This window comes from Cynara cardunculus, assembly GCF_001531365.2.
Source record: "Cynara cardunculus var. scolymus isolate 2C chromosome LG 13, CcrdV1, whole genome shotgun sequence".
Classification (NCBI taxonomy): Eukaryota; Viridiplantae; Streptophyta; class Magnoliopsida; order Asterales; family Asteraceae; genus Cynara; species Cynara cardunculus.
Window position 1 is genome coordinate 35,349,105 of NC_037540.1, and position 13,340 is coordinate 35,362,444.

The following is a 13,340-nucleotide window of genomic DNA, read 5'->3' on the forward strand; positions in this document are numbered from 1 at the left end:
TATTGGTCATGGTTAACTCAAGGATAATAACTTTTAAAGGAAATGGAAAAATATATGTAATATTTTATTAAATATATGTAATATTTTAATAACATAATTAATGTTGTGATTTCCAAAATATAAAAACTGTTGGAGTTGAATGTAATTTTTTGGGATATTTTGAATTTTGATTCTGTATTTTGAAAAACATGTTGGAGATGATCTTACTCGTCGATGTTATAAATCTTGACAATAATTAAAATTGTTTTAAATAAGTTATTACGTCTACTCCACGTTATAATTTTACGGTGAAAGCTAAATGCATCGCTATATATTGTTAAATGCACATCTACTTATTAACCATCTACTCATGCATATCGATATCAAGACTTGTTTTTTTTTTTTTACATTTTCAATGTATGATTTAGTCTGCTTTTGACATAAGTAACGGTACACATAGCCAAAGATTGGTCCTGGACCGAAACAGTAACATGTCAGACTCATCAGGTCCTGGCAAAAACATAGAAGCCCAGTTAAAGGTAAATGTAAACGGTTAGGGTAACCAGTCCAGGTTCCGGGGCCGGCCCGGGCCCAAATCGCCAAATCGGTCCTATATTGTAAGAACATTTTTTTAATTGAATTTTTTAACAATATTTTAATGTTATTCTAATACACTTTAATATATGTAATTGGGTCACTCAAATACACTTTAAAATCCATTTGATTTAAAATTACATTCAAATATTTAATTATTAAAAAATACACTTAGAGACCGTTTACTAAACGCTTATCCGATAAGTACTTAACGGGTAATTTTTCTCACCGAATGAACATGACAAGGGCCAAGAATCTTACCCGGTAATAACGATGATAATGATGGAGAGTTTTACCCGGTAAGTGAGGGTGACGACTCTTACCTGGGTAAGTGTTTGCTAGGTAAACTGTTGCATGAGATACATTTTGATCTACTACAACTTTACCCAGTAAAATAAATTGTAGTGTTGACTCCTAAGCATTTACCGGGTAAGCATTTACCGGGTAAGCATTTAGGTAAACAACCCCTTATTGACCATCGGAATCCCATGACGAATTGATTTGAAGAGTTCCGGTGGCTTGAATTCTTCTAATAGCCTCTTGATTATCAAGGTTATTAATGTCGAGTTCCTTATCATCGTCATATTTAATAAACCATTTTTGTGTTTTTTTGCGTTTTGTAAGTTGATATCTTACCACATACACCATAACACTTATATATAGTGTTTAGGAGGCCAAAACAACGAAAAAAATGGTAACATTTTGCAAAAAACAATCATATAACAGCTAGAAAAACGACTAAATTTTTGAAAATTACAGGCTGGCCCGAGCGGTCCCTCAAAACAACCCAAAACCAAAACCAGTCCTGAACCACGGTCCCCTAACCAGTCCCTACTGGTCATAGGTCGGGCCGGTCTTTTGCCTGTCTCGGTTCCGATCATTCGACGAGTCCCAGGGCAGGCTGGGGCGGGCCCACATGACCATGTCTAAATAACGGTACATATAACAACACCCTTTTTGTGGATAACATTAAAACAAGACTCTAATTATTGATGTGATAGATGAAAAAAAAATTATATATTTAATGAAATAAGTTTTTTTTAGTAAAATTGACGATTTTTAGATGAGAAACTTTTCAGATCCATTTTTTGGTGTTCAAAGATTATCATTTTATATACTTGAAAGATTACTATATTTAGGAGTCATTTATCAGATACTTAATGGATAAAAGGTAATAAGTCGTAAATGTTTATCGGATGTCATTATTTCGTTAAATAAATATAACAAAGATTGAAAATCTTAATCAGTAAGAAACATAACAAGTATCTGAGAACTTTTTTGAACACATGTAGTAATGTTCAAAAACCCGACCAACCAGACCAACACAACTAAATGCGAAATAACTCAACCCGATGTCTAATCGAGTTGTAAAATTTCCAAACTGTAGTTATTGAATTGATATTGAGTTACTATTATTTAAACTCAACCCAACCCGATGAACCAGATATCCTTTTATTTCTTGGATTTAATATGATTGTTGAATTTTTATTAATATATACATTAGACAATTACACTACTACGTACGCTCTTCATATACATATATTTTCAATCTATTCACATCTTTATATAACTTATTTATATATATGTTCAGTAACTGTGACTATATATATGTAAATTGAAAAAACTAACTGAATGTGATATACGTAAGAAATATGAATAAGTTGTATCAAATGATTGATGATGAAAAAGAAATTATGAGTAGAGAAATAACATATTCAAGTTTATAAGAAAATTTTAATGTACTAAAGTATTAATCCGACTAACCCGTACAGTTTGGGTTGGGTTGGGTTGTAATTTGGTTTGAGTAAAGATTTTTCAAACTATAAACATTGAGTTGGATTATTTAAATGTCTTCAACCCGACCAATCCAACTCATAAACACCCGTAAACACAAAGTGTTCGGTCATGTCGAGAATCAAAATCAAAACAAGTGTTATTTTTCATACAAGGAATAATATTGTTTTAAATATTTATTTTTCAAATTAAAAGGAAATTATTATTTTTTCCAATTCGGATCCAATTCCAAACCCGTACATACTCTTCGACTATATAAATACCGAAACGGAGCCCCGACCATCTCGCCCATCGTCTCCGAGTGGCCAAATTCAGTCTCGGTCCATCATCTCCGGCAGTGCCCTAATTTTTTCGATTTTGCCCTCTCTCCTTCAGGATTCTTCTTCGCGTCGCTCTCCTTCAGGTATTCTCACGAATCCAATCCCCCTCAAAAATCGAATCTCTTGTGTTTCGTTGTTCGATTCCTATTAACATTGATTTGTTCGATAAAGGATAATCATAACTGTTAACATCGATCTGTTCGATTTCTGTTTTTGATTGCTTCCAAGTCATCAGCAACAAAGGATAATCACATGGAACTATCTTAGAAATTGCACAAAGAACACAAAAGAACTTACATGAGAAGCGAAGTTCTTGATAACAGCAACATCTTCTCCTTATATGTGTTCATCCTCTTGTTTTATTAGCAACAGAGAAAGACCAAGAAGATTAAGAACAAAAAGCTTGTTTTGTTATCTTCTTTCTCGATTGCTGATAATATGCAGACCTGAATTCTTTTTGATATGCAGTCTGTAAACAGAGGGGATTTGAAGAAATTTTTTTATTTGCAATATTGGTTCCAAGTCATCAATTCAAAAAACTGAAACATAAAATATTGCTTCCAAGTCATCGATGTTTGCATCTTTTTGATTTGCAATATTGATTCCAAGTCATCTATGCTGAAAAACTATTATATATGTTGAATTTGATTGCTATGTTAAGGGAAACAAAGATTTGTTTTCTTTTTTTGGGGTTTTCTTTAAAGAAGCGGAGCTATAGCTTATTTCATCTTGACTAGTACAATTAAACAAAAGGGTGACCTGTTTACCCAAGGCTCCTTGGCTTTTCTTTGCATTTTGTGAAGAGGTTGTTTCCATGACTTGAGCTCATGACCTGCTGCCAGAAAGGAGTAACCTTACCAGTTGTTCCATGGCTTGCCCGTTATACCTTTTTCGCCTCAAAATAAGTTGTAAAACTGGAAAAAGTGTTTAATGGAAGATGCTGCACCAAATAGATGTTGAGAGATATATATGGGTGAGTTGTACAATTTTCAAGTATGAATTTGCTGTGCGGTTGTTAGATGTATCAAGTTCAATTTGGTTACGCCATCCAGCATTTCAAGATTTTCAGTTTGTCGTATATCATGTGAGGAAAGTAAATAGCGTCTTAATTTTATTATGGGTTATTTTTATATCTTTTTATATGTTCAGGCCATTTACCTTTGTCCATTAATTGTAACACATATTCTAGGTTATATCTCTCACTAACAATACACCTTCTACTAGTCCTAACCACTAACATGGAAATTGATTTAACACCTACTGTAGTTTGCTTGAATCCTATACCAAGGCCCTTTATGCATTTCTCAGCACTATGGACACTTGTTACTATTGTGTTGATTTTTTCAATTATGTGCCATACTTTGTTTCTGATTTAATTTAACCATCTAGTAGTCTTAAGCCACGATAAGTTCTTCATAGATTACGACAATGACCTTGTGTTTATTGCCGAGGGACAAGAAGAAATGGATGGAAGGCCTTTTGGTACTCAGAACAATGAATACATGTGTCAAATAAAGAATTATTGAGACACTATTATACTGAATTTGATTTCTTTGTTTTTGTTTAATGTAGAACTTGAACAAGTAATGCTATGCTTGTTTGGATTAATATAAAATGTTGTTTTAAACGAGTAATATTGAGTATGTAGTTTATATTTGCAAAGCTATTGTTTTATTCATATATTTACCAAACAGCTATATTTCATTCAGAACTAAATGATATAGACTGTTAAAATGGTAGTTTGTTATCATTTAGACTGTCCATTCAGAATAGTTATCAAACAACCATATTTCATTATGCTCTATATCATACAGAGTCTCTTAATCATGACGACTTAATCATTCTGCATCAAACCATTCGGCAACTGTCAAACAACGAACTTTAATTGTTTGATGCCTGAACATAGTACTTCTTATCCATAATTTATGTGAGTTGTGTTTCTAATTTATCCCCAACTAGTTTCATTTTGTAAGATCTTTTATGAGGTTTAATGTAGTTCTCCCCTCCCTCCAGAGGTCAAGTACATTCTTCTTTTTCTCAAGGAAGCTAGAGAATTTGTCTTCTTTTAGGGGTTTGAATTTGTTGTTTTAGCTTTCAATTTGGTGAAGAGTTTGCACCTCTTGCTTCTTAGAATGAAGAATTTTCGTTTTCCTATTTTGAGAAGGATGTTCAGTTATTACATTTCAAATTTATGAATTATTATTTTTATACATACACTCTTATTTTTGGCTTATCTTATCATCTGTACCCTTTGTACACAATGTCTTTAGTTTATTGCTGGAAAATGCTACTGTGGCTATTATAATTACTAACCTTGAGATATACTGAAATATTTCCTCCTTCACAGAGAAACAAAAAATGCTGTTATGATGAATAAAACACTGTTCCGTCTATGCAAAAGAAGTTATTCATTTTAATACAACCAATTTGGATAAACCATTAACAATCAAGCTATGTTTCTTCACTGGAAACATTAAAATTATCTCTATCAAAATTGAAACATTAGCATCAAGTATTGACATGAATTATGTACTCCATGGTGTTTGATGAATATGCTCAGAAATGCACTCTAAAGAAGTTGTTCTATTTGTGATTAGAGATGGATTTGTTGGCCAAATTTCTGAGTGCAAGTAGCATCACCTTGCTAAATTTTGTTTTTCAATGCTTAATCTTTCCTTGTGCAGTGGAAAGACACTTGTATTAGTTGTGGACTTGAGGCACAGTTTTGAAGCTGAGGCCAGAGGTGAAAAGATGCTTCAAATCCGGCTTAGCAACAAGGCTACAGCTTCAGAAAGTGGTGTAGGGGCAAAGCTCCCATCAGGGGAGACTGTGACGGTTGCATGCCCTGATCACCTTGTCCTTGCTGAGCTTCCTGTGGCCAAGAGCCTTGGTTCTGCTAGTGGTGTTACTCTTGTGAAAACCGTTGGTCGTAGGTCCCGTCGCCCACTTGGTGAACGTGTCCATTTCTGTGTTCAATGTGATTTCCCCATAGCTATTTATGGACGTTTGGTATGTAGTCCTATCCTTAGCTTATTTACCTTGACAGTAATTGTTATTATATCCTTTTGTTAATACTCATGCGAGTCCCAGTAAATTACTCTTGTTTATTCAATTTACATGCTAATATTGAATGACTGGGTGTCTAGGGTTTGTTCCTTGCACAATATTCTGACAATCGAGGTGTTTCTGTTTCAGACAAACAACATTACTCTGATATCAGGGCCTACATGTTACTCAAGTACGAAGCATGTATTATAAGTTGATGGAAGTCCTAGTTTGTAGATGATGTGGAGCATGTGTTATAGTATTTGGCTAAAATTGAACTAGTATTTTGAGTACCATAAGTCATATTCTAGGATCTCTACTGCTTTTCCACCAAAATAAATGTACTGAAGGAGAATTTGAATCATTCAATTTCAAAGAATTTCTTAGCATATAATTTGCTGATATTGAATCATAGTAGATTACATCATTTTATATATACAAGTACAAGTAAAACTTGAAATCGAACTTATGAACAAGAGAACCGATTAAAAAGTTCTAGTATGATGAGTTGACTAAACAATAAAATACTTGAAGATATTAAGATATTATTAGTAGTAAACAGCCAATTTCACTTGTGGCTAATTGCTACCCATTTGAGTACAAGTAACATCCAAATAGCATGCCATATTCTCTTCTTTCTTTTCTCCTATTCTTTTGGTGTCACAAGGTAATTAAGTTATGGTATTGTATTGTATGAACTCTGGACAGTTGTATTGAAAGCTTATTTGTTGCTAATATATATATACACACACATACATACATACATATATATCTGCTGTCTCTCTCTCGGTATTATATTGTTTAAAGAGCATAAGTAAACACTGTTATGCATGAAATCCCTGGATATAAATTTAAATAAGATCTTGTTATTTGTTTGAAAGAACCAAGTATCATTGCATAATCACATATAAGCCTCTTGACAACAAAGTTTGTTGGTTTCTTGTGCTAATATCTTTATCTTGTAAGCTTAGGATTAGAGGGTATGGATGAATTACCTTTACTCTAGAGAGGACCGAATGTGTGCTAGTGATTTTTGATTAAGTTTTAAGGAAGCTTGTATAATTAATGCCATTTCGATTGTTGTTACGTTAATCTAAATGTTACTATGTGCAATTCTAGTTAATGATTTTCACCAACAGCTTTCTGGTTCGTGCAGATTCCTTGTGAGCATGCCTTTTGCTTGGATTGCGCTAGGAGTGACTCTATATGCTATTTGTAAGACCAATAAGTGTTTTGTATTTTGTTTTTGTACTTCATCTTGCCGACATGTGTATTATTTTCTTTTGCAAAAGACGTACCATTTAAAATCTCAGTTTTTAGTACCCAACTCCTCTAGAACTACATAGATGGAAAATCTGAGGAAGCAAGTGTGATTCTGCTAAAACAGCTCTGAATTAATATTGATAAGTGACTGTTATGTGAACAGATCCTTTAGGTTCTGGTAACTTGTAGCTCTAAATTGTATGCATAAATTCATATTTACATGTCATATGAGCTGGACTTTTGAAGTGTTAAACTTATGTGGTTAATCGGGGATTAAGCTGATGCATTCAGCAATTTATTTTATTGTATAATCGATAATCATTTTTAGGTTATGTAAAATGTTTGATACTATATTATATTGATACAGTTATTTTGGTTGTTTTAGACTAAAAGCTCAAAGCAAGTGGTCTACAATAGACAGGGGCTTATTTTTAACCTTTTAAATTGGGCCAAGTTAATCTTTATCAGTACCATGCAAACTTATCTCATCAATAGGGTAAAGCTCATTAATCCTGCCTAATCTTTTGGAACCCTTAATTATGTAGTGATTAGTTGCTAACTGAATCAGCCTAGGTGGCCACTTGAGGATTCTAAGCAGAGATTTTTTAGAAGGTTATTGTAATGGAGAATGGAGATACAGAGGAACCTCTCTTGATTCCTCTTTTACTACTTCCTCTGTTAGGTATCTCATTTTTTTTTGACAGAGCGCATAGTATTGAGCTTTGAGTTCCAGATGCTCGAACATTCCTGAGGTAGGACCAGTTGAATTTCAACATTTAGCAAACAAGTTGTGGTTGATCTAGAACTTGTTTGCACCTATATCTCACTCGCTTAATTATGTATTTGCAACGCAAGCCTGAGGTATTCATGGAAATCTATCTGCCCCTTGCGGTAGAGGTAAGGTCTGCCTATGGCTTACCCTCTGACCCTACCTCTGTGTGGGGTCCGTTTGCTTCGGTCTGCCTACATCTTGTCCTTTTGAGACCCTACCTCTGCATGGGATTTATTGGGTCTGTTAATTTGGTCTGCCTAAGTCTTATCCTTCCCAAATCCTACCTCTGCATGGGTTTGGTTTGGTTTGGTCTGCATACATCTTATCCTTCCTGGACCCTACCTCTGTATTGGATTTACTGGGTCCATTTGGTTTGGTCTGCATACATCCTATCCTTCCCGGACCTTACTTCTGTCTGGGTCCGTTTGGTTTCGTCTTACCCTCCTAGAACCTCCCGCATGGGACATACTGAGTCTGTTTGGTTTGATATGGTCTACCTACATCTTATCCTCCCCATGAGATTCAATGGATCCGTTTGGACATGTAAATGATAATAACTTCGGAAAATTTCTTGTGGCAAGTGTAATGAGGTTGGATATAGCATACACACATTGCAATGAGCTCTGTTCACACAATTTCCTCCCACAAGCTTCTTTCTGTACATAGGTCTGGATCTAAGTTTTACACAGGTTTATTGATCAAACTATTTGTATGTTTCTCATTGCAAATGTTTGTTAGACTGTCAAATAAAGCATCATAATCTTTGTACACAAGAAATGCACTAACGAGGGTTTTTGTATCTTTGTTATACACACAGGTGTGATGATCGTATTCAGAAGATCCAAACGATTAAAATGATGGAAGGCATCTTCGTCTGCGCAGCTCCACATTGTCTAAAGTCCTTCCTCAAGAAAACCGACTTCGAGTCTCATGTACATGCTGTCCATTCTCATCTTGTTAACTCAAATAATACTCAAAAAGATGGAAACGAATCTGAAAAGAAACCAACAACTTCCGATTCAACGGTTCAAGCACCAACTCCAAGGCCGGTCCAAGATGGTGAAGACCGCGCTCAACGGTCCCAACCACCTGTTAGGCCACTCATGCAGCCGAAGCCGATGGATAACAGACCCCATGGTTTTGATGGGCAAACTTCGATGCATCTTCAGCAACAGAATTTTGAAACGGGAGGTGGTCAGCAACAAGGTATTATGTCCCAATCTCCTTATCCGGAATACCCTATGACCGCCCTCCAGCCGCCCAATTTTGTAGTACCCGTCAACCCAAATGTAATGGGCCCCACTTCATTCGGTCAACCACTTTACGTGAGTCCTCAAGGCCCGGAAGGTGGCATGGAACAAGGATCATTGATGGGTTATCCTCAACCTTGGAACATTGGACCGAATGGTGCACCATTTGACCCTACTTCTATGATGATGAATCAAGGTGGTCTTGACCATGGAAGAATTGGCTTCTTTCAAGGAGCAAATGGTAAAGATTCCAGGGATGGAAGAGGGATCTTAGCGGCAACACCGTCGCTGCCACCACCACCACCGCCACTACCGCCTCCATTTTCACAAATGCCGGGCAGTTTCTTTGGCGGTGACACGAGTCACCATGGACAGGGGTACGGGTGGCAACAAGATAAGCGCGATGGTTTTGGAAACAGTCAAGATTGATTTAGCTAGAGGTGTTGGCTAGTTTCTGAGATGATTTATAACTTGTTATTTTCATATAAAATCATAAAATTCGCATGATTCAGACTTTTCTCTTCGTGATCTTGGCTCTGTTCATCGTAGTTTTTGTTAGTGTAATTTTTGAGTTAGGAGTTGTTTACCAAGCATTTACCGGGTAATAGCTTACTGGCAAAAGTCTATTACCTTATGCTTACCTTTATTAGGTAACATTCTCAGCTCAAAATGGATTGTTGGTAATGTTTCTTATCCGGTAACCGCTAATCTGTTAAGAGTCATCTCCGTCACTTACCGGTCGGTCATTGTTGTGCCTTTTATTGGGTAAGATTTTTCATCCTTGTCTTAATCATCCGATAAGGTAAGTGACTCGGTAAGTAAGCATGGGCTGGATGTTTTATAGGCCTGAACATATGTAGAAGCAAAGGCCCTCGATGAGTACAAAAAATTATCAATAAATGTTTTTATTATTAAAAATGAATGAAAGAAAGGCTAATAATTCATGGTAAAAAGAAAATCTTATTCATGTTTATTATAGATACTAGGTTCGATCCCGTATATTACATGAGGTATTTTGAATGAGGAAAATGAGTTGAGACTTTTCCTTAGGTCTAAAAGAAAACTTTGAACATCAACTCTGAAATACAAAAAATCAGAGTTTTATTGTTAGGCTAGAAAATAACTTTGGACTTAACTCTGAATAAAAGGAATTTAGATTTGTCTTCTAAGTCTAGAAAGTATCTATGAGCATAACTCTGAGTCACAAGAATTCTGACTTCTTATAACTCAGAAATGTAACTTTGAACTTCAACTCTGAAGAGGAGTTCAGAGTTGTATTATAAGTCTGGGAATAAACTATAGAACTAAGTATAGAACAGAACAATTCAATGTTATGTTGTAAGTATGAGAAATAACAAATATCTGATGACTTCATGTTGGTGATTTGTATCACTAATGCCATTTAAGTGTAATGAGATTAATTTGTTGACCGATGTAATCATGATAAATATCGAACAACTAAGGAAGATGCGGAGTGCACACTTGTTTGAGTTTATTTTGATTTAGGGGTAAAGCCCCTAAATGACGGGGGTCCGGGGGGCAGCGCCCCCGGTGGCGAGGTCCAAGGGGCAGATCCCTTGCTAGGGTCGAGCTGGCAGGTCAGCTTGTAATTTTTTTTCCGGTAATATTGCTTTGTGAAAAATGCTTTAAAAATCTGAATTTGAAATTTTAAACCCGGTTTTGACTCTGTTTTGAAAACCCGGTTTTTTAAATGTCGTATGGCAGTTTTTGACCGTTTGAGGGAAAAACTAGGATTTGGTCATTGGATTTTCGGAACACTTCACAGCTCAGACTTCATTTGAATTCCTAAATTCATACTTACAAGTCTGAATTAGAAGTCTGGAGGCCACTTCAGAGTTAAATTCACAGGTCAGACTTCATTTGAATTCCTACATTCAGACTCAGAAGTCTATAGGCCACTTCAGAGTTAAATTTAGACTTACAACTTTGATTTTCTCAGACTTTGATACTTGTGTGTCTTACAAGTCTGGAAGACAACTTTGAATTTTAACTAAGGAAAAAGGGTTCAGACTTATCCTCAGACTTTTGTACTGGTATGTCTTACAAGTCTGGAAGACAACTCTGAATTTTAACTGAGAAAAAGGAGTTCAGACTTGTCCTCACACTTTTATACTGGTACGTCTTACAAGTCTGGAAGATAAATTTGAATTTTAACCGAGGAAAAGAAGTTCAGACTTTTTCTCAGACTTTTATACGAGTATGTCTTACAAGTCTGACAGACAATTTTGAATTTTAACTGAGAAAAAGGAGTTCAGATTTGTCTTCGGATTTTTATATTGGTATGCCTTATAAGTCTGGCAGACAATTCTGAATTTTAACTGAGGAAAAAGAGTTCAGACTTATAAGTCTGAGGAATGAAAATCCAGAGATTTCCAATTAGTCTGGAAAATCAGTTACACCACGAAAACAAGAAAATAAACGTGTAGAAGGACATATGTCACTTAAATAGACCTATTTGAACCATTAGTGAAAATTGTGTCTAGATACATGTTTAGGCGGGAAAAATCAATAACCGTCGCACAGAAATATGACACGTGTCCCCAAAGTTATTTATTTATTAGGTGTATAGATGTGAATACTTAATTTACATATTTTTTATTTGGTAATTAATAATCAATAATATATATGAAAAAACAAGGGATGTTTTAAAATTCAAAAATATAGATATGAGTTTAACCATCTTACTAAGATTGGTACATTTTAAAGAAAAAAAATTTCTTAATTACGTGAACGATGTAAGCAAACAACAATAATCAATAGACGCAAAAGCATATGTAAATAGCGAACACAAACAAATAGCAATAACAAGCACATGATCTTAAAGTTGTTATCTGTTGAATCATTGAAGCTTGGAAACAAACAAGTAGATAGAGATAGCAATATCCAATTGCATTGGACCTTGGTACCACATAAAAAAACTTAGAGGCACGAAGCAATCGCATATAATGGATGACATTTTTAAGTCTTTTCCATATACTAACTTTTTAGACTACTACTTATGTACTAAAAAATTTTGACCCCTAATATTTCTGGGCCAAGGGCAGACATATGTACCACCCTCCCCAGGTAGAGATAGCCAAATTAGGCCTGACCCGGGACTTATTATGGCTCTACCATTTGGGAGCTGTTACATTATTTATGAAATTTCAAGGTTGGATTCGGGATCAGGACGAATCGGGCCTGGTTATGTTTAGGTCCAACTTAAAAAATTAACTTTTTTAAAAGTTACAATACCAGTTTTTAAAAAAAGACTTTTACAAGTTTTTCAAGTTTTTTTTCCAAGTTCTTTTACTTGAATGTATTATTTAAAGTGTATTTCAATACTGTATCTCAAAAATCGTAATTATAGAAACAGGTATAACCTTTAAATGTGAAAAAGATTTTCTTTAAGATCAGGGCAGGCTGAGACTGGATTTGGGACCACCCCCAATGGGACGAAGAACATGACCAATAATCAGGCCGAGATTGGTACAAGGATTTTTGGTGAGGGTCAAGATTGAGCCTAGCTGACTCGATTTTGAAGGGCTTGACTAGGGATCAGGATCGATTTGGGACTGCCTAGGCTGGGGACCAATTTTTGCCATCTCTACCCTATGGACGGTCCTATCGATAAGCATTTCGTGAACGGTCCCTTAGTCTTTTTTTCTCATTTGTTTAGCTCTATATAAGAACATTGATGTTTTCCCAGTGATACCTGGGGGTGTCAAAAACGCCTGAAGGAAACAAAATAAAGTTAATATGGTCTAATTACAAGATTAAGATCGAAACAGATCAAGGAAGCTTTGATGATTTTAGTTGTTGAGATTCAAGTAAATGAATCAAAGTCCACTGATGATTCAAGATTATGCTTATCGGAGCTTTGGATCAATGATGAAGCTCAAAAGAAGCATTTGATTTGAAGATTGCAAGATTTTGGATCATTTCACAAAATAAATTCATGAACCATTATTTTGGTAGCCCAAATTGAACCATTTCTTTTCTTTTAAGTTGTTTTGAAAGCAATAAGCTTGTATAGAAAGTCTAATCCATTTTTTGGTCTATAAATATAACACCCAAAAAAAAAATTTAAAACAAGAATATTTAACGGAAACCCGAAACTTGAATTAAAACTCAAGCAACAAAGGTAAAAGCATCGTTTACAAAACAGCTATTGAGAAGATAAATAACGATCTACTAATCTAGATTATTCTATATCTAGATTAAAGATGGGTGTTTCTATCAATCTCCAAAAATATCGTAACATCAAAACGCATCACTCAAAGTAACAAAGGCTACAACTACAAAAGAGCCTTTCGCGAACCA

At 35.1% G+C, this 13,340-nt stretch overlaps 1 protein-coding gene across 1 annotated transcript; it reads left to right on the forward strand.

Moving 5' to 3' along the window:
• Positions 1–2,666: 2,666 nt before the first annotated feature.
• Positions 2,667–9,581, forward strand: LOC112525811 (E3 ubiquitin-protein ligase CBLL2). Its single transcript, XM_025136091.1, has 4 exons — positions 2,667–2,770; positions 5,372–5,696; positions 6,889–6,947; positions 8,585–9,581. Exons 2-4 carry the CDS (start codon positions 5,439–5,441, stop codon positions 9,444–9,446), a joined length of 1,179 nt encoding a protein of 392 aa, XP_024991859.1. The 5' UTR covers positions 2,667–2,770; positions 5,372–5,438; the 3' UTR covers positions 9,447–9,581.
• The last annotated feature ends 3,759 nt before the right edge of the window (positions 9,582–13,340 follow it).

Excerpts from the sequence above, each read along its gene's own strand:
- LOC112525811 (XM_025136091.1), top strand. The coding sequence starts at position 5,439 with ATGCTTCAAATCCGGCTTAGCAACAAGGCTACAGCTTCAGAAAGTGGT. Across the intron at positions 5,697-6,888 it reads TAGCTATTTATGGACGTTTG|ATTCCTTGTGAGCATGCCTT; the intron begins GTATGTAGTCCT and ends TGGTTCGTGCAG. Across the intron at positions 6,948-8,584 it reads AGTGACTCTATATGCTATTT|GTGTGATGATCGTATTCAGA; the intron begins GTAAGACCAATA and ends TTATACACACAG.